Raw genomic sequence first — 21,605 nt, forward strand, 5'->3', positions numbered from 1 at the left:
TCCAGCACAATTTTTATCAATTTTACCGCAATTATGTTCCGGATCTTCTGATTAAACTAGCTTCTCTTTTCAGTTGCCGCGATAAACTTGAGCATGACATGATTGATTCGCACACTAGTTTTATGGAGACCTCAAAAATGCTGTGGTACCTTATAAAAATCGAGGTACAGTGTGTGGCTGATTCTAACAGTAAGCAATTCTTGTTTTTATTTCTCTACATTGCTGTCGAAACGGGCTTAGTTAATCTAGCAGATACGAATCTGGTTGCCATCCCCTAGGCGTAAGTTCAATTCTTGTGCTGTCTCTTCTTTTTAGAAAATAGATGGGACCAATCATCTAATTTTGTTTTGTCGCGGAAAAAGTAAAAAAAAAAGTACCAAAAGTTATTGTTGTTAAGTTTCCTCTTCCATTCAATCTGCATCTTTTTTTTACTGAATTTTTGTTGCGACCTCATGCAAAACACAGTAATTATCGTCCGGAAGGTACATAACGACGGAAAGTAATACTATATGCTTTAACCACTGGCTAGCGTCAAGATAGAGCTTTACGTGCTTCTAACCGTCTCTGCCAAAGCCAGTTCAAAATGGCCATCATAACATCGGGTCGGCAATGATGTTAAGGCTTAAAGGCTATCAGTCGTGTCGCGAAAATTAACTTAATGGTATGCAAAATAGTGAAATTATGGCTGGGTCTAAGTATCCCCAGACCACGAGGTTACTCCTAAAAACGAGGTAGATACTTTATCACTATTATATTACTATATTAAGAATTGTTTTTGTACAGTAGAGAAAATCACCCTTTTCATCGGAGATGGATCGAACCCTTGCTTAACTTCTAGCTTCTCATAGCCTGAAGTTGAAAATCGATCTTATAATCAGGACATCTCCGGAAGCAAAAAGTTGTTTAAGATAACAGTTCAGGAATGTGACTCCAGGCCCTTCCGATTTTTTCAATATCTGTGAAAAAACTTCTTCTTCCCAACCAGGAAGAGTTGTTGTCTTTATCTTCAGCCTTCCTGATTCGTTCAATTATTCCGGTAACAAATGTAACAGCACAATCGTTACCACTCGGAAGGCTTCTTCTTAATGATCATCTCTGTTGACGTTGTTGCGTTTCGTTTTGATCTTGCTCGTCGTGGTTAATCTCTCTTCTACTAGCGAAAATCGCAGTTCCGATTTTTGCTCTGTTTTTCAGTTTTCGCAAAAATATGTCACGTGTCATGCACGCCCGAATCGAAATTTTAAAAATGATTTTTTTTTTGGTTCAAGGTAATCCTTGTGGAATCATCCAATTAGAAGATTGACAACCTTAATCCCTCTCTTGCAAAATTATGGAGAAAGTAACAAGAAGACACCTATTTTATTACATTAGAGAACACAAAATGAAATCAGAGAGGCAATACGAATTCCTACAGGTCGCTGAACGACCCTGCAGTTACTGAGAGCACTCGACGGCTGGATGGCAGAACCGGACAATAGAAATGAAGTAAACATTCTGTATATTTATTTCCGAAATGCCTTTGATAGTGTTCCAAACAACAGATTGCTCAACACCTTGTCAAGACTCGGGATCAGAGGAAAACCTCCAATGTGATTTATCGACTTCCTGAATTGAGGGAAGCAGCGCGTCAAAGCAAGCGAAAGTTATTCGGAATGGGCGCCCTTCATAAGCTGTATGCCTCAAGGATCGGTCCTAAGATCAATACTATTAATATTATACATCAACTCAATAAGGGATGAAAATTTTTCCCAATTTTTTTTCTATGCAGACGATGCGAAAATATGCAGATCGATTACATCAGAAGAGGAAACAAACAAACTTAAGCATGACCTATATATAAAATCAAAATGGCCAGAAGGTCGCCCCATGAAATTAAAACATGTCCAAATGTCACACTTTTATCTTAACAGGAAGGAAAAAGCTACCAGAACGTAACTAAACTATAGATGGTAAATCATACCTAAGCAACGTACAAACACCTGAGAAAGACCTATTAGATGTTGTGGTTATGAAATTATCGTTCCGAGAACACATTGCCAAAAAACGAAACTGGCGAACAGTATGGAAGCGAAAATAAGGAAAAGCACCGAGACTTGTCCCAGGTAAACGCAAATTTAGCTATTCAAATAGACTAAAGATTTTGAACCTCCCAATTCTCCAAAACAGAAGAAAGCGAGGGAGAACGATTGAAGTTTACAAAAATCTTGTGTGATGTAACAGCAACTGAAGGACTTTTCTCATTAATGAAAGAACTACTTCTAGAAACATTTTTTTTTACCATAGCAGGTTTTAATGAGCGGGGTTCATTACCAGAAGCAATCATATCTAGCAACAAACAGTGTTTACACATTTAAAGCAAAACTGGTTAAGTTATGTGCATCTAAAATAAACAAAACACTGTCTATTGATTGACAACATGGACGTCCAAGAGAGAACTGATCACTAGAGGAAGAAATAAAGCCTACATATCAGAACGAACCTGTGAGAGTGTCTTCCGTAACTTTGAAGGAAATATCAATACAACTTGACTGATGCGTGGCGATCAGGTGAATAGTTGTGTTCTATGTAACAGTCGTGGCTTATGTCACATATGAGGTTGAGAAGAATAGGCCCTTTAACCATTGGCTCAAGGGTCAGAGACACTATCTCTTGTGTTTTTGTTCCTTGTCCTTTCGGAGCCAATTCGGTTCGCTTATGACATGGTAGAGCGATAATCGTGTTACAGCTTAAAAGCCACTGTCAAAAAACGCACCCCCTCCCAATCTGGAAATGAAAACGTCCCCATGGATAGGTCTCCAAATACCTTAAACACACGAACGCCGTTAATAACAGGGTAGGAAACTCAAGTATACCATTAGTTTTTATTGTACAGTGGACCTTTGATCCATTTCAGATGGATCAACCTAGAACCCGCCTTATCTCAACATAATCGTGTAAAATTTACTCATGAAATTGAGTTCAAATCTCGCATATTGACATGACTCTAGACTCAAGTAAACAACGTAACTAAGATAACTCTGAGAATTTTAAGTAACTAGTTTTGACTCAAGTTGTTTTTTTCTCTGATCCATTGGGCAGTTGGACTCGTCTACCTGTCCAATCAAGGTTCTCTTTTGACCCGCGATGTCACTCTCATAGGAATTTGCGACGTTCTCGCGAATTCTCGAGTTGGGGATTTCAGTAAAATTGGGAATAGCAATTTTACTCCAGCACAATTTTTATCAATTTTACCGCAATTATGTTCCGGATCTTCTGATTAAACTAGCTTCTCTTTTCAGTTGCCGCGATAAACTTGAGCATGACATGATTGATTCGCACACTAGTTTTATGGAGACCTCAAAAATGCTGTGGTACCTTATAAAAATCGAGGTACAGTGTGTGGCTGATTCTAACAGTAAGCAATTCTTATTTTTATTTCTCAACATTGCTGTCGAAACGGGCTTAGTTAATCTAGCAGATACGAATCTGGTTGCCATCCCCTAGGCGTAAGTTCAATTCTTGTGCTGTCTCTTCTTTTTAGAAAATAGATGGGACCAATCATCTAATTTTATTTTGTCGCGGAAAAAGTAAAAAAAGTACCTAAAGTTATTGTTGTTAAGTTTCCTCTTCCTTTCAATCTGCATCTTTTTTTACTGAATTTTTGTTCATTGATAAATTTCACAAGTGTTCTGTAATTTTCTGTTTGTTCAATTCATTCGGCGTAATTTTAAGTCGCTTTCTCGCCCCAGTTTTCTGTGTTTCAGGTAGATGCCGCAATTTCAGGCAAGACGCATCCCTGAGTTCTCACAGAAACTAGTTATCGGGACTTCGAAGACAAAATATACCAAACCAACTCTAGTAAAATCAAAAATTCCCCCAATCCTAGCTGCAACCACACTCCCCCAAATTCACCCTCACCCTTCCACTGCCCAACACTCACAAAACTCAAGAGAACCCTCCACTCTAGAAACTAGAACAACACAAGACCCATGGTCAAACCCCTGTCCAGAACTAATAGAAACCACAAGGAAAATATACTCCGAACTGGTCCACTGGAAACCGTTCTTTATGATCTTATCAAAAACTAAAGTTGGTTATAATTTCAAATTAACCCTCAAGAGAACTCGGAACAGCCATATAGAAAACAACGAAAATACCTTCGCAATGCACGCAGCAATGATTTTTCCACACTTACTACTGCGCAAAACAAAGTCCGAAAATAATGGATCTTTATTCACGACAATAGCAAGGCGACTTAAGCAATGGCAAAACGGAGACCTGGATGGCCTATATAATGAATGGAAGGCGCTGCAAATGCTCTTGACAAAAGGAAGTAGAAGAAAAACTGAAACTGGAGCACAACAGTTCAATAAAATAATGAATACTGGTAAAATATCAAGCGCAAGAGCAAAGCTAACGGACAAATCCAATGGTGTTCTTTCGCTCGACGAGATCGTCAAAGGTAAGACAATAGAACAGACTCTTATAGAGAAGCACCCACCATCTGAACCAACTCATTAGAACTATATTACACCAGTCTCAAATGAAACAATTCCCTTCCATCCATCGATATTTGATCAGATAAACGGTGAACATTTCAAGAAAGCAACCATGAGAACGCACGGAACTCATGGACCGTCTAGCCTTGATGCAAATGAATGGAGACGAATTTTAACACATTTGGGGCAACCATCAATTGAGATTTCAAAAACAATTGCTAAAATTGCTAAAAATAGGCTACCGAAGAACTAAATTCACAACTAACGGAGCCATATAACGCATATAGATTAATACCCTTAGATAAAAATCCAGGAGTAAAACCCATAGGCATCGGAGAAGTTATGCGTAGGATAATAGGACGAACAAAAACCAAATGCCAAAAAAAGGAACTCAAGTCAATCGGTTCAAACTATCAAGTCTGTCTAAGACAAAAATGTGGCATTGAATTTGCGATCCACACGCTAAGAGATCAATACAGCAAAACATCTTCCGATGCTGTTTTTTTGATAGATGCCGAAAACGATTTCAACTGCCTAAATCCAAAACTGGCATTGAAAAACATCGAAAATACCTGCCCATCTTTTTTAATCGCGATTAAGGACTCCTACTCCACTCCATTTAAACTGTTTGCTAACAAAAAAAAAACATTTTTCCAGGAGTAAAACTCAAAGGCATTGGAGAAGTTATGCGTAGGATAATGCGACGAACAATAACCAAATGCCTAAAGAACGAACTCACGTCAATCGGTTCAAACTATCAAGTCTGTCTAAGACAAAAATGTGGCATTGAATATGCGATCCACACGCTAAGAGATCAATACAGCAAAACATCTTCCGATGCTGTTTTTTTGATAGATGCCGAAAACGATTTTAACTCCCTAAATCCAAAGCTGACATTAAAAAACATCGAAAATACCTGCCCATCTTTTTTAATCGCGATTAAGGACTCCTACTCCACTCCATTTAAACTGTTTGCTAACAAAAAAAAACATTTTTCCAGGAGTAAAACTCAAAGGCATTGGAGAAGTTATGCGTAGGATAATGCGACGAACAATAACCAAATGCCTAAAGAACGAACTCACGTCAATCGGTTCAAACTATCAAGTCTGTCTAAGACAAAAATGTGGCATTGAATATGCGATCCACACGCTAAGAGATCAATACAGCAAAACATCTTCCGATGCTGTTTTTTTGATAGATGCCGAAAACGATTTTAACTCCCTAAATCCAAAGCTGACATTAAAAAACATCGAAAATACCTGCCCATCTCTTTTAATCGCGATTAAGAACTCCTACTCCACTCCATTTAAACTGTTCGTTAACAAAAAAAAAAACATTTTTCCATGAGTAAAACCCATAGGCATCGGAGAAGTTATGCGTAGGATAATAGGACGAACAATAACCAAATGCCTAAAAAACGAACTCACGTCAATCGGTTCAAATTATCAAGTCTGTCTAAGACAAAAACGTGGCATTGAATATGCGATCCACACGCTAAGAGATCAATACAGCAAAACATCTTCCGATGCTGTTTTTTTGATAGATGCCGAAAACTATTTCAACTCCGTGAATCCAAAGCTGGCATTGAAAAACATCGAAAATACCTGCCCATCTCTTTTAATCGCGATTAAGATATCCTACTCCGCTCCATTTGAACTGTTCGTTAAATAAAAAAACCAACTACTCTCAAGAAGGGACAACCCAGGGGGATCCACTAGCAATGGCCAAGCACGGTCTAGCCATAATACCCCTCATAACACTTTTATCAATAGACAACGTAACCCAGAAATGGTACGCAGACGAAGGAAACGCAGTCGGTAATTTAAGCAACCTACGAACCGTCCTCGATAAAATTGTATCACTAGGTAAATTTTTTGGCTACCATGTTGAAGCATCCAAATGCCAACTCATTGTCAAAGATGAAAAACTTGGTGAAGCTGAGAAAATCTTCGAAAATACAGGAAACACTATAAAGTAGGCGCCCGAGCGCTTGTTTCAGTTATAGAAACAGAATCTGAATTCTCGAATTTCAACAGAAAGAGCAAATCAAAACATTGAAAAAATTAACGAAAATCGCTAAAACATCCCCCCAAAACGTTTATGCCTGCTAAACTAAAGGAGTTCGAGAAAAACTTTCATTTCTTACCAGGACAATGCCAAACACTATGGAAAATTTAGAAAATTGTGAAAAGATTATCGAAAAACAATTAATACGTAACCTAATCGGTAAAAACACATTGAACCCCCAATTCCGTGAGATACCATCCTTACCCTCTAAAATGGGTGGCCTTAACATCATGCTGCCATCTGATCATGAAAGCTATCTAGAATGGTCTAAGAAAACATCACTAGTTTTGGAATCTCAAGATCCTGTTACAGCAATAACACAACAAGAAAAATATGTACGAAAACCAAAAAATTGTAAACTGATAGAACAAACCGAAAGAAAACAAACCTCATGAACTCCTTGGATAGTTCAGATAAAAACGCAATCGACCTGGCCTCTGAAAAGGGAGCCTCTTACTGGCTCAACGCTTTACCATTGAACCGATATAACTGAATAAATAATCATAATAATGATAATGATTGGATTTACGGTAAAAACCGAACGGAGTGTTCCCCTTACAAGAACTAAAACAAAAGTTTTGGTGAAACTTAACAGTTGCTGCACAAACACAGGACACGCCAACTACATGAATTTTTGCTGTCGTAAAAGTTGTAGAAGTAGAACCAGTAGAACTTCAGCAAGTTTTTTTCCAGATTGTTGCAGTCGAAGATGTTCACAAATGGAGACATTCTATTAGCTAACCGGGCAGAACGAACCCAGAAGTTGTGATTAGACTTCGCTAGTCTAACACGTGGAATAAAAAGGGTAAAGTTTTTGGAATACCGCGGGAAACATCTGCTACAAAGCAAATGTGTTTTGCCATTCTATGTCAAAACGATCCTTGAGTATGTTACTGAAAAGCATAACATCATGAAGCTCAAGATATAGAGAAACGGGCAAAAATTTCAGAAGAGATAGTCGAGTAGCATAATTTTCTTCTGTCGGTAAAATCCACCGGGAGGCTCTTTTTTGTAACATTTCTATTCGATTCAAGCCTGATTTCGAAGCATACCAAACTTGCGAAGCATAAGAGAGAATAGGAACTACCATACCGCAGTATACATTCAGCTTCTTTTCAGTGCTGGCTCAAAAGGTAAGGTTGCGTTTCAGAAGGAAGAAGCATTTGATAGCATTCGCCAGTCGCAGTGATACGTTTCACTGCCAGGTGAGGTTTTTGTCGACAACAACTCCAAGATCTTTTTCTACACAACTGGGTTCCACACCCCTTCCTGCCAGTGTACATCCATGAAAGGAACTTTTGAATGGTAGGTTATGAGTTTTATCTAAGTTGACTTTCAGTGAAATTAAAAGGTACCAGTTTTCTAACTATAAAAGAGAATTCTGCATTCCGAAAAGCGTTCTTTTGATTGTCTTTAAGTCGTCTGCAAACAAGTAAGCGTCGTCGATGTTCAAGCATTCGGGAAGATCGTTGATATAAATCGAAAAAATAGAACCTTGTGGCACTCCGCTTCCGATGCTCAAGAAATCTGAGAGTTGCTCGTTTACGCTGACTTGTTGCTTTCTGTTCGTAAGGTAGCTTCTCAATATTACAAACACTTTTCCTCGTATACCGAGGCACCACAATTTTTCAAGAAGGACTTTATGAGATATATTATCAGAAGCTTTTTCGAAGTCGACAAATAAAGCTCCAAGTTCGGGATAGTCTGAATCATCTTTGCATCTGTACAGTTTATCCACATAATCAATAGGCTGAACTATAGTGGACCGTTTTTTCCGGAAGCCATATTGGCTGGGAGAAAATATTTTGGAAAGGTTTTCATATATCGCATCGAATAAAATCCTTTCAAAGACTTTGCTAACTGTCAAGAGGGAGCTTGGTTGATATTGTGTAACCACTTCGCAATTTTTTGAGTTGAAAAGCGGTATAACCAAAGATTTTTTCCACTGCGAGTGGTAGACTCCTTTGTTGATGATGGTTTGAAAAACTATTGTCTTTGATTTGGATAGTTGACTTGAAGTATTCTTTAAGAGCCTGTTGGGGATTTTGTCTGGACCGGTTGCTCTGTTGACCTTTACGGCGTTTAGGTATTTCAGAGATGGTTTTTACTTAAGATACGGATGGGAAACGACGAAAATCACTCACATGTGCATGTGGTGCTTATTTTATTTTTTGACACATGCGCTACACTGTGCAAAGGGCGGTTACACACACATAAAACACAATGAAATCAGAGACACATTCGCCAACCTCATGGACGAGGTTTGCCATGACGTCGAGATGGAGCCGAAACTTCAGCGGTTGCAAGGCGAAAGCTTTGTCAACAATTCAACTACAGCTGTAGATGAGGCACGAATTGACATTACGGCAAACGGACTCTGGGGTTCACGATTCAGCCGCGCTTTCTTTGATGTGAAAATTTTCAAACCCCATGCCAAAACATCGCGAAAACTGCATAAAGACGCATATAAATATCACGAAACGCTGAAGAACTCCAAATTTCAGCAAAGAATTTCAAACGTAGAGCAGAGTAGCTTCTGCCCGTTAATTTTCGGATGCACCGGTGGCGCTGCTCCTACAGCCACGCGGACGATGCAACGATTAGCCGAAAAACTAAGTGAAAAAAGACAAGAAAGCTATCCAGAGTCGATAAATTACATAAGAACTAAAATAAGCTTCGCGCTCCTGAGGAGCTCTATACTATGTATAAGGGGGTGCAGATCGCTGCGCAAAGTTCAATTTATCGACAACTTCATTAGCGCTATTGTAGAGCAAGGACGGCTAAGATAAATTAACATTACGACGATGCATTGCATACTGATTTATGACTTCATTGATAAACTGATACAGCTTGCTGATATATATGCACTTTTATAATACTGGTATGGCCCTATCCAGCTTGTGCACTTACCGAACTAAACGGAAGGGCCTTTTTTCTAATTTAGTTTTTTTTTTAAAATTTTAAGTCGCTTTGATGAGCTTGACAATATCTTTAACTCTTAGCATTTTCAAATTTTCCTTCATAAGTTATTTATGAAAAAGAAGACGTTAATCAAAGAAGAGAAAACCCAGGAAAATCTGATCCCGACAAGCGAAACTAACTTAATTTGTCCGATGTTCTATTTTGTCCCCTTGGGAGTTTCTTAAACTTATTCTGATGACATCTTTTACACTTTACACTTGAATGCTTCAATTAAATTAAATTCAAAGAAAGATCATTCGTACGGTGAATTTTACAAGCATTCAAAGGGTTCCCTCAATAATTGCAGATGGCAATGATGTAGGGAACGAATAGAGGAATAATAAGATAAACAAAGCTAAAATCAGAATCAAGAGAAAAGTTAGAATTATCCATTTCACTCTCTTCCAAATTATATATTTCCATGATCTCCAGGGGTTGAGAAGGGCATGGAAGGAAGTTTTTGGTCTTTCCGGTGGAGTGAGGAATGGATACGCATTTGGAGAATCTCTTGCCTTAGCAGCTGGTTTTTCGTTCGCTTCATCTTCTGTCAGAAGCTCCATTTCTACCTCTAGTTTTGACGTTAATTCTTTATAGTCGCCACGTTTTGTATATCGAGTCATCGGAAAAAATCCCCTTACTCTTTTGGACTGGAAAAGTGAAATCCAAGGGTTAGCTTTTGACTCTTGTAACTAAACAAAGTCAAGTTTGCTTTAATCAATTATTATGATATTGAAATTTAGTATGATTTGATTGTCAGTAACTCAAGGTGCTTAAATTAGCCTGTCGCACGATAAATATGATTAGAAACCAGCTCAGAAAAATTGAATGGATGGAAAATAATCTCAATGAGTCAAAAATTTGAAACTTTGTTACTACTTCATTATTTTTTGAAACATCATGAATACTTTATGATTTGGCTTTTTATGAAGTTCTTCTCATTTGGTGAAAATTGGATCAAACGGTAATCAAAAGTCAAAACTGGAAAAAATAAAAATTGAGCGTGTACAAATTTTAGATTGCGTTCACTGAATTGTAGATTTTTTTGTACAAAGTAGCTTACCATAGAGAAGTCGCATTCTCTTGAAAACTGCGATGGACGGGGCATCTTGCTCAAGTTCAAACTGAGCTCGCCTATGAAATCATCTGAGCTGATGAAGTCATTGTCCCACACTTGGAAATGGATCACAGGTGGGACAAACTGGCTTGTCGCATGTCTGGCTAGCAGGCGCCGCTTTTCTTTTACTTCAACCTTCATTTCCTGCGGGACTAGTTTGAACTCAAAAATAAATCGCCAGTTGAATAAGGCAGTACCATCCATGCATCTGTAGTGTACGTCTGTCTTTTGACGACCTGTTTCCATGCCTGAAATATTGTTCTTCGGTAGTTAATAAATATTGATTTGAGATCTTATTAGTTTTCGGCAATAACCAATGTTAAGGTCATGAGATTGAACATAAAAGCTGAATATTTGCGCTGACTCTTTCACGAAGTGAAGGATAATAACTATCTATGGGGTAGGATGTGTTTTCTTCTTCCGATTTGACTACCTGAAAGAAAGCCTGTGGGGTTTCAAGTGTGGTATCATATTGAAGCGTTTTCAGTCGTAAGGTGGATTCCGTTTTTTACACTTGCTAGAGCAAGTGCCTTGTAATCGAGAACGGGACTGTTCCCCCGTAAGCAACTTTTCGTACAAACCTGTAAGAAATTGAATTTGCTTTCTTATTGAAACTTAGCCTATAATAGTCTCCTTGCACCGTAAGGCCTGAGGGTTCGAATTCCGTCTGCACCTCTGTTTTTCAGTACGTATGAAATTGATATATTTTTCTGGAAAGTTTGCATTGTCAGCCTTTAGTTGTCTGCTTATGTTTTGTCGATTTAGTTGCCACATCATTAATTTTTCTTGTACAGTAAGCAGTTTTCCTTATAGTTGCAAGTATTGATGAGTTATCCTGTGATTTGTAATTTTAGTATACCTGACTATTTTTGTTTTTCTTTGATTCGTTTTGGTCTAAAGCTATTTCGGCCTGAATAGTATCGGCGTATGTTTTATCGACTTAGTCACTGTATAAAACTTAATGTTCAAAGCTTTTCACCTCAACTAATTAAGGCATTTTTTGTTTACGGCTCAATGGTCTTCTACCCACGTATTGTCAGCTTAGTGGTCGCTCAGTATTTAATAAAAGCTTATTTAATGCTGCTGGTTGTTTCTCAACTGTTTTTCTGAAATTGTATTATCCTTTTTTGAAAAAATGTTAAATTTTTAAAGATTTTTTTCGACTATTATTTGCTAGCTTGCATTGTTCTGTTCCCGTAGTATCGCAAGTGATGTGATGCTCTGCTTCGCCTGTGTTTAAATTGTCTATGTCAAGAAAAATTGGTCTAAAAATTTTCTGTTTCCAGATTAAATTAGTCATTTTTTGTAGCTGCCAACCTTCAATTCTACCTACTAATTAACTACTATTTTAAAATAAAGTTATTATAGCTATTAGTAGCACTCATTCTTGCATTTGTTCAACTTACTGTTCTAAAAAATATATAACTGAAGTTTCAAAATCAGTGTGGTTAGAACATTCCGTGCTACTTGCACAGCAACGTGCTATCCTTACTAAGATTATAATGTTGTTTTTAGATAGATAAAAATGAATCAATCAAGGCCTGAATTGATGGAAGAGGTGAAACTACATGACAGTCCAAAAGAACGAGCCCAGTTTGTACTGATTTTCTATCAAGGCCTATTTTTTGAAACTACTAATTTTGGTGATTACACAAGCGAATGCTTTCTAAAATACGAGTTCTTGTTTCTAATCGGCTCCTAGCATAAGTTTTTTAAAGGGTATGGTAATAAATATTACATGGTGTATAAACTCTATTAGGCAGTTGGGACTGTAATATAATTAGTCAAATATTTCGGAGGGCACCGGTTTTAATCTCATTGTCGGCTAATTCTTTTTTTTCCAAAACTTATTTTTCTTGCAATTTTTTATAGCTTTTTTGTCATTTTTTTGCATTTGCGATGAGAAACTTCACCACAGTGTAAGATTTTACGATGTATAAGAATGCTGCTTAATTTTTTTTGTCTTAGGGCTGTTTTCCTCATTTGAATAAAAATGTATAATATTTCGTTTGATCGAATTATTGTGTTTCAGTTACGACAATTTGGCTGATTTGTATGCTGTAATCAACACACTTCAATGCCTTGAAAGAGCATACATCCGAGATTGTGTAAAGACGAACGAGTATGTCAAAATTTTCTAATGTTTTCATTTCATAATCCTTCAGTGTTTATTTTTTTTTTCATTTTGAACCGAAGGTATGAAGCTGCTTGTAACAAACTGCTGGCCCAATACAAAACAGCTTTCAGACTTGTGCAGAGCTCAGAATTTCCAGACGTGGACTCTTTTGTGAAGAAATACAGAGTGCGTGTAATATAATATGCCAAAAATCTGCTCTTTGCTCCGACAACTCAATGTGTCGAAAGAATCCATAGGCCAACGTGGTTTTTTCGTGCAATTTTATGTGCCTCGAAATAATCTCGCTAATTATCAAGACTGTTTTGAGATAAAAGCCTTTTTCTGTAGCCGTTTAGTTTCTAGAAATCTTCTGCTCTCTCAATGTCAAGAAACCCTTGTCTGAATAATTATGCCTCTCAAGCCAGCTTACTTTAGATGATTCCATTGCAGCTAAATGATTTAAGATATAGTTAGCTTATTCTTGAAGCTGGATTCCAATTCTTTCGCTGGCGAAAATGGCCGAAAGTCTCCGAAACATATATTTGAAATTGTGTTAGTTGTAGCTCAAGCGAGTATCCTTACTTTTTATGTGTTCACAGCTTGATTGCGTGGCTGCACTGGAGCGGATCAAAGACGACCAGCCGGTTAAAGTTCGCTCAGAGAAGACAGGCAACTCAAACAAGTGTATTGCAGACATCGTATCAGTAAGCTTTAATTTTTTTTGCCAAAAACAACGACCCTTTCTTATGAAGAAAAAGGTCTCCTAGACTTCTCAGCATATCTTATAAATTTGCTGCCGTTTAAGAATTTCCTCCCCTTTCATGAAGGGGGCGGTAGAATCGTTTCCTATCCTTGTCTGATGGGAAACGTCAATGCTTTGCTAATGGCGAGTTTGAAGGGGTTTAAGCTTTATCTTCCTCACTATAAACGAAGACCTTGGATTGAAGTCCTTGGTTTAAAGTCCATCATGATCTGCGTTCATTGTATGCAACGTCCCATCCAAAAAATAGTCCAAAAATTGTTCAGTTCGTAGTAAAGGCTACAACAGCGGTTCTGTTAAGAGCCGAGCAGCTCCTAAGTTGTGCATCTTCCAATATTATATAGCCTTAAGTTTAGTGCTGGGGGTTTTATCATTGAATTATCTGTTTAGTTGTTCATCACGACATCTGACTGTCTGAAATTGGAGAGGAGAGCTAAAGATGACGTAAGTATTGTCCTTTGGCCTGACGTTAAATAAGAGTAACTCAGAGAATCAAATGTGCGTGACTGTTGGTTTCCTTTTGTTTTCAGATTTATCCGTTGGTCAGGGAGATATGTGACGCATTAAGCTCAATGACCTCTCTGCCCGCAAACTTCGAAGCCAAAACGAAAATGAACGAGTGGTTAGTAGCAATGATTGAATTGCATCGAAAGAATTCTCCTTTGTACACAAAATCTATCAGAAAATGGATCTTTTGAGTTATCCCCCTCCCATTTGTTACATAGTATCGAATTCGAATTGCCACCCATATAAGAACTAATTCAGCGGTTAAGCATTCGTGGGTTTTGTACCTAGTAACGAATCTCTCACCACCTTTTTTGCGGTGGAGGGGAGGGGGACTAGTTAAAAGATCCCATTTGCGGAAAAAATTGGCTGAATAGCTTGAAGATACCTTACTATCTTACTATCAGCAAATGAAATCTTACTATCAGCAAATGAAATTGCTGCAATGCGACTTTGTTTAATCGACAATATGTTCCCAACAACATGCTTGATATGGTCGGTTAGAAAGTTATTTTCTATACCGTTTTTTTCTCAGTTAATTCGAAATGTAATTTAAAAAAATTAATTCGAAATGTAATTAAAAAGTCGATGAACGTAGTTCATACTCTTAAAGAGGTCGCGATAATTTTTTCGTTTTTTCCAGGAAAAGTCTTAAAATTTTTTCACGCTCAAAGTTACTTTTTCGCGGTTTGAGTTTTGATTTATTTTTCAGTTCAGTTCATTTCCTTTGTTAAAAGGAAGGCAAATTCCACTATAAAAATTTCTTCAGGCTCAACGTTACTTTTTCGCGGTTTGAATTTTGATTTCTTTTCCAGTTCAGCTCATTTCCTTTGTTAAAAGGAAGGCAAATTCCACTATAGAACAGCCGATGATCCGCTTTTTCAAAAGTGGAATTTAATTTTCATTTCCGAGCTTAATTATGCTTGCGAAGCAAAGTGTATTAGTACAAACTTCCTCTTTTTTTGCTACCTAAGTCTCAAATTTTGGTGCCACTTTTAGGGTACCTTTACAGCTTATTGATAGCATGCGCTTTGACATTTGAATCCTAATAAGTTTACACAGTTGATGCATTTTTAATTCATCAAATGAACCGAAAAAAGCTATTTGTTCCAGCAACATTACAATAATAAAAACTCGATTTCAGAAATTTTCAGAATTTAGCTCGCAATTTTTTTGAAATGCATAAGTTATAAATAATGTGGCTCTATGCTTTGCGATTTAGTATATGCGAATTGTGTCTTGTGCTTTGTGCTAATTTTGCTGCATCGAATTGGCAATTTATAAGCAAATGTAGCTGCGTTATTGGTTGCTAGCTAATGGATCTTAAGCATCTGTGGTTGAGTGCTTAATGCGTGAGACTCAAATTTGCTAGGTCGCAGATTCGAACCCGACATAAAGCCGAATTTTTGCTAATTCGAGGCTTATTTCTACTTTTTTTATGTCACTTGAAAGAGCTGCTTTTTGATCATGTTCTCTCAAAGCACAGCTTCGCCTCTGTGTTTATATATTGATAACTTTCTTAAATTGGGTTTATTTTACCAGAAAATTGTCAGTCAGAAATTCTATTTTTTCTGTTTATTGAGTTCATTGACTCTTTTCCAGTTTTCTGTTGGCTATGTTTTTACGGCAAAAAATATAGTTTTCGAAGCTTTTTTTTAAATTATCTGTCCCGGCTCTACTTCCTCCTTACTATCTTGGGCCTTGCTGCCGTGAGTGAGATCGATGGCATCCGTTTTGTCGCATTTGGTCTCACCTTGTAGAGGCTGATGACGCTAAGACCTCTCCAACAGTGAGCGAAGTGGGAATCGAACCCAATACCTTCGTATTATAGGCCGCGAGGCGTATTCACTCAGTCACGACCGCTCTTTTTGCTGCTTATTTAAACTTAATAGACGTAGGTTGTGATTACATTGGCGATTGTTCGGCACAAAATTGGCACAAAATTAATAAACATAGCCAATCAAAGATTGGAAAAGAGTAATGAACGCAAGTAAAAATAAAAAAACACTGACTTTCTTGAAAAATCTCAACTTTCGAATTTCAAAGAAAAAAATAGATGCCCTTTAAACTCTTCGAATTTCTAAAACAATTTATGATTAAATCTTTTTGATGACATGAACCCAACTAGAGAAAACTGGATCAATAGGTAAAATTTTTATTCCGCTGGGAATCTAAACATTAAGTTCTCATTTCGAAACTAAAAATCTTTCACATTTTTTGCGTCATTTCCACGTTCGTATTTTTTGAGTGCTATTTACTTCACGTTCAGCTGATGAATTTCAATTGAATTCAAAAAGTGTATATATACCTAAGTGCATTCATAAATGCATCAGTATGTATGATTGCTCATCTGTACTTAATAGAGACTTTTAAGACTTTTCCTGAAAAAATATGTAGCCAGACCTTTATAAGAGTCTTCACTACGTTCATTACTCTTAATCAATCACCAAAAAAATCAAATTTTGTAATTGGATAAAAGAGGCGCACTGAGTACTCATTGGGTGTGTAACCATTTTTCATTGAAAATATGATAAATATCAAAATTAAACAACCCTAAATTGGTTTTAAAGGACATTTTTTCTGTGTTTTTGGGCAGTAGTTTATTTAAACTCGTACGATTTTAAGATTTAGAAGGTTTTGCGCCTTAATTTACTGAACATAGTTCAGATTTTTTTCTTAAAAGGGGAACAATTGTAGGAAATTTTGATTTCCTTGTTTTACATACATTTTTTCAATGAAATTGGAGAATTCAAAAAATTGATTGGATCATTATGGATCAATATTTCGGGATAACAAATGTTGTTAACTCGCTTGCTTAGGCTGAAAACACTTGGAGAAATGTCAGTGTCAGATGAACTTTCTGACGACCAGACACGACAATTGACCTTTGATCTTGACGTATCATACAATGCATTCATCCGGACGCTCAAAGACGAAAATAACTAGCAGAGTCAACTTATTCCTCACAAAAGAAATCAAAATTAATCAACTGCGCAATGATATTTCTGGATAACTGCAAATATTTCCTACTAAATTGTATTTATAATAGTTTAGAGTTGTTGAAATCAAATAAATTGAGAAAATATTGATTGTATTTGAGTAAAAAATCAGTAATTGAGTGGGTAGGTAGATAGCTTGCAAGACTTTGCAAAAATTTTATTCAAAAAAGGAATATAGTAATGCGTTGTTTTAGCAGTGCAAAAAATTTTGTATTTGAAATACAAACAACATTTAATGATTTCCAGTGTCTAACCTTCCATCCATCCCTGTACGTAAACATCGGCAATCGTGTCGCCACTGAACGACTTGGTTTCGAGTACAGTCTCTTGAGTGGACAACACAACCACCCGCAGCACCATCGGCTCCGGCTCACTTGGTCGGATGTCAATCATCGGCATCTTGGGGGGTCCCAACTCAGTGTCATACAGTTCCATCCACATGTACACATTTCCAACATCCCTTTAATGTGTAATAAACATGTCCTTTACACTTTAGTTTAGTTAATAGTAATAAACATGTCCTCATGCATTTCGTTTATTTAATGATCTCCATTTATTTGAATAAGAACTGGATATTCGAAAAAGTCTATTCAAAACAACATGGCCAACAGATAGTTGGAAAAGAGTTTATGAACGCAAGTAAACTGAAAAAAAAATACGGATTTATTTTTTCAAAATCTCAACTTTCGACTTTCAAAGAAAAAAGACGCCCTTACAAATCTCTGAATTTCTGGAAAAATTGATGATTGATCTTTTGATAAAAATTAACTCAATTTGAGATAACTGGATCAATAGGGAAACTTTTTATTTTGCTGGGAAATCTGAAAATTAGAATCTATTTTCGAAACTAGCAGTCGATCACGTTTTTTGTGACCCTTACACTTTCACTGTTCGATAGTGTAGTGTGTATTCCTTTCAACAAATGAAATGAACTGAACTGAAAAAGAAATCATCAGTCAAACGGCGAAAAAGTAAATTGAGACTCAACAACCTGTTAGACATGGTGAAAAAAAACGAAAAAAAAAAACATCGAAAGAAAAAGACTTATTTAAGAGTCTGAACTACGTTCATTGACTTAATAAAACATATTTCAGTTGGTTTTTAAATTTGATAGTTTAATTTTTTTATTGGTTTTTTAAGTTTTGACAAAATAACTTTTGAACCAACAAAATTTTTATTCTGCGCCAGCTTAGTGGATTATTTAGAACCTTTTTTCTAACCTAAGTCGCAAATATTGGTGCCAGTTTTGGGCAGCTTTACAGCGTTTTGATAGTATGCGCATTGACATTCGAATAGTAATAAGTTTACACAGTTGATGCATTTTTAATTCATCAAATGAACCGAAAAAAGCTAATTGTTTCAGCAACATTACATTAATAAAAACTCGATTTCAGAAATTTTCAGAATTTATCTTGCAACTTTTTTGAAACGCATAAGTTATAAATAATGTGGCTTTATGCTTTGCGATTTAGTATATGCGAATTGTGTCTTGTGCTTTGTGCTAATTTTGCTGCATCGAATTGGCAATTTATTAGCATATGTAGCTGCGCTATTGGTTGCTAGCTTATGGATCTTAAGCATCTGTGGCTGAGTGCTTACTGCGTGAGACTCAAATTTGCTAGGTCGCAGATTCGAACCCGACATAAAGCCGAGTTTTTGCAAAATCGAGGCTTATTTCTACTTTTTTTATGTCACTTGAAAGAGCTGCTTTTTGGTCATATTCTCACAAAGCACAGCTTCGCCTCTGTGTAAATACTTTATTTATCGATAGTTTTCTCAAATTGGGTTTATTTTACCAGAAAATTGTCAGTCAGAAATTCTATTTTTTCTATTTACTTGAGTTCATTGACTCTTTTCCAGCTGTCGGTTGGCTATGTTTTTACGGCAAAAAAATATAGTTTTCGAAGATTTTTTTAAATTATCTGTCCCGGCTCTACTTCCTCCTTACTATCTTGGGCCTTGCTGCCGTGAGTGAGATCTATGGCATCCGTTTTGTCGCATTTGGTCTCACCTTGTAGAGGCTGATGACGCTAAGACCTCTCCAACAGTGAGCGAAGTGGGAATCGAACCCAATACCTTCGTATTATAGGCCGCGAGGCGTATTCACTCAGTCACGACCGCTCTTTTTGCTGCTTATTTAAAATTAATAGACGTAGGTTGTGATTACATTGGCGATTGTTCGGCACAAAATTGGCACAAAATTAATAAACATAGCCAATCAAAGATTGGAAAAGAGTAATGAACGCAAGTAAAAATAAAAAAACACTGACTTTCTTGAAAAATCTCAACTTTCGAATTTCAAAGAAAAAAAATAGATGCCCTTTAAACTCTTCGAATTTCTAAAACAATTTATGATTAAATCTTTTTGATGACATGAACCCAACTAGAGAAAACTGGATCAATAGGTAAAATTTTTATTCCGCTGGGAATCTAAACATTAAGTTCTCATTTCGAAACTAAAAATCTTTCACATTTTTTGCGTCATTTCCACGTTCGTATTTTTTGAGTGCTATTTACTTCACGTTCAGCTGATGAATTTCAATTGAATTCAAAAAGTGTATATATACCTAAGTGCATTCATAAATGCATCAGTATGTATGATTGCTCATCTGTACTTAATAGAGACTTTTAAGACTTTTCCTGAAAAAATATGTAGCCAGACCTTTATAAGAGTCTTCACTACGTTCATTACTCTTAATCAATCACCAAAAAAATCAAATTTTGTAATTGGATAAAAGAGGCGCACTGAGTACTCATTGGGTGTGTAACCATTTTTCATTGAAAATATGATAAATATCAAAATTAAACAACCCTAAATTGGTTTTAAAGGACATTTTTTCTGTGTTTTTGGGCAGTAGTTTATTTAAACTCGTACGATTTTAAGATTTAGAAGGTTTTGCGCCTTAATTTACTGAACATAGTTCAGATTTTTTTCTTAAAAGGGGAACAATTGTAGGAAATTTTGATTTCCTTGTTTTACATACATTTTTTCAATGAAATTGGAGAATTCAAAAAATTGATTGGATCATTATGGATCAATATTTCGGGATAACAAATGTTGTTAACTCGCTTGCTTAGGCTGAAAACACTTGGAGAAATGTCAGTGTCAGATGAACTTTCTGACGACCAGACACGACAATTGACCTTTGATCTTGACGTATCATACAATGCATTCATCCGGACGCTCAAAGACGAAAATAACTAGCAGAGTCAACTTATTCCTCACAAAAGAAATCAAAATTAATCAACTGCGCAATGATATTTCTGGATAACTGCAAATATTTCCTACTAAATTGTATTTATAATAGTTTAGAGTTGTTGAAATCAAATAAATTGAGAAAATATTGATTGTATTTGAGTAAAAAATCAGTAATTGAGTGGGTAGGTAGATAGCTTGCAAGACTTTGCAAAAATTTTATTCAAAAAAGGAATATAGTAATGCGTTGTTTTAGCAGTGCAAAAAATTTTGTATTTGAAATACAAACAACATTTAATGATTTCCAGTGTCTAACCTTCCATCCATCCCTGTACGTAAACATCGGCAATCGTGTCGCCACTGAACGACTTGGTTTCGAGTACAGTCTCTTGAGTGGACAACACAACCACCCGCAGCACCATCGGCTCCGGCTCACTTGGTCGGATGTCAATCATCGGCATCTTGGGGGGTCCCAACTCAGTGTCATACAGTTCCATCCACATGTACACATTTCCAACATCCCTTTAATGTGTAATAAACATGTCCTTTACGCTTTAGTTTAGTTAATAGTAATAAACATGTCCTCATGCATTTCGTTTATTTAATGATCTCCATTTATTTGAATAAGAACTGGATATTCGAAAAAGTCTATTCAAAACAACATGGCCAACAGATAGTTGGAAAAGAGTTTATGAACGCAAGTAAACTGAAAAAAAAATACGGATTTATTTTTTCAAAATCTCAACTTTCGACTTTCAAAGAAAAAAGACGCCCTTACAAATCTCTGAATTTCTGGAAAAATGATGATTGATCTTTTGATAAAAATTAACTCAATTTGAGATAACTGGATCAATAGGGAAACTTTTTATTTTGCTGGGAAATCTGAAAATTAGAATCTATTTTCGAAACTAGCAGTCAATCACGTTTTTTGTGACCCTTACACTTTCACTGTTCGATAGTGTAGTCTGTATTCCTTTCAACAAATGAAATGAACTGAACTGAAAAAGAAATCATCAGTCAAACGGCGAAAAAGTAAATTGAGACTCAACAACCTGTTAGACATGGTGAAAAAAAACGAAAAAAAAAAACATCGAAAGAAAAAGACTTATTTAAGAGTCTGAACTACGTTCATTGACTTAATAAAACATATTTCAGTTGGTTTTTAAATTTGATAGTTTAATTTTTTTATTGGTTTTTTAAGTTTTGACAAAATAACTTTTGAACCAACAAAATTTTTATTCTGCGCCAGCTTAGTGGATTATTTAGAACCTTTTTTCTAACCTAAGTCGCAAATATTGGTGCCAGTTTTGGGCAGCTTTACAGCGTTTTGATAGTATGCGCATTGACATTCGAATAGTAATAAGTTTACACAGTTGATGCATTTTTAATTCATCAAATGAACCGAAAAAA

General features: G+C 36.3%; 1 protein-coding gene across 1 annotated transcript; it reads left to right on the plus strand.

The window, feature by feature from the left end:
* The first annotated feature begins 12,131 nt into the window (after nucleotides 1–12,131).
* On the plus strand, nucleotides 12,132–17,094 carry LOC134854192 (vacuolar protein sorting-associated protein 28 homolog). The gene is made up of 7 exons (XM_063870347.1): nucleotides 12,132–12,213; nucleotides 12,653–12,742; nucleotides 12,817–12,922; nucleotides 13,336–13,440; nucleotides 13,887–13,940; nucleotides 14,027–14,118; nucleotides 16,820–17,094. Exons 1-7 carry the CDS (start codon nucleotides 12,146–12,148, stop codon nucleotides 16,944–16,946), a joined length of 642 nt encoding a protein of 213 aa, XP_063726417.1. The 5' UTR covers nucleotides 12,132–12,145; the 3' UTR covers nucleotides 16,947–17,094.
* The last annotated feature ends 4,511 nt before the right edge of the window (nucleotides 17,095–21,605 follow it).

Source organism: Symsagittifera roscoffensis, chromosome 9, assembly GCF_963678635.1.
Source record: "Symsagittifera roscoffensis chromosome 9, txSymRosc1.1, whole genome shotgun sequence".
Classification (NCBI taxonomy): domain Eukaryota; kingdom Metazoa; phylum Xenacoelomorpha; order Acoela; family Convolutidae; genus Symsagittifera; species Symsagittifera roscoffensis.

What these genes read in the sequence shown, in the direction of transcription:
- LOC134854192 (XM_063870347.1), top strand. Translation starts at nt 12,146, where the DNA reads ATGAATCAATCAAGGCCTGAATTGATGGAAGAGGTGAAACTACATGAC. An exon ending in CTTTTGTGAAGAAATACAGA is followed by an intron (nt 12,923 to 13,335) that starts GTGCGTGTAATA and finishes ATGTGTTCACAG; the next exon opens with CTTGATTGCGTGGCTGCACT. An exon ending in AGAGGAGAGCTAAAGATGAC is followed by an intron (nt 13,941 to 14,026) that starts GTAAGTATTGTC and finishes TTTTGTTTTCAG; the next exon opens with ATTTATCCGTTGGTCAGGGA.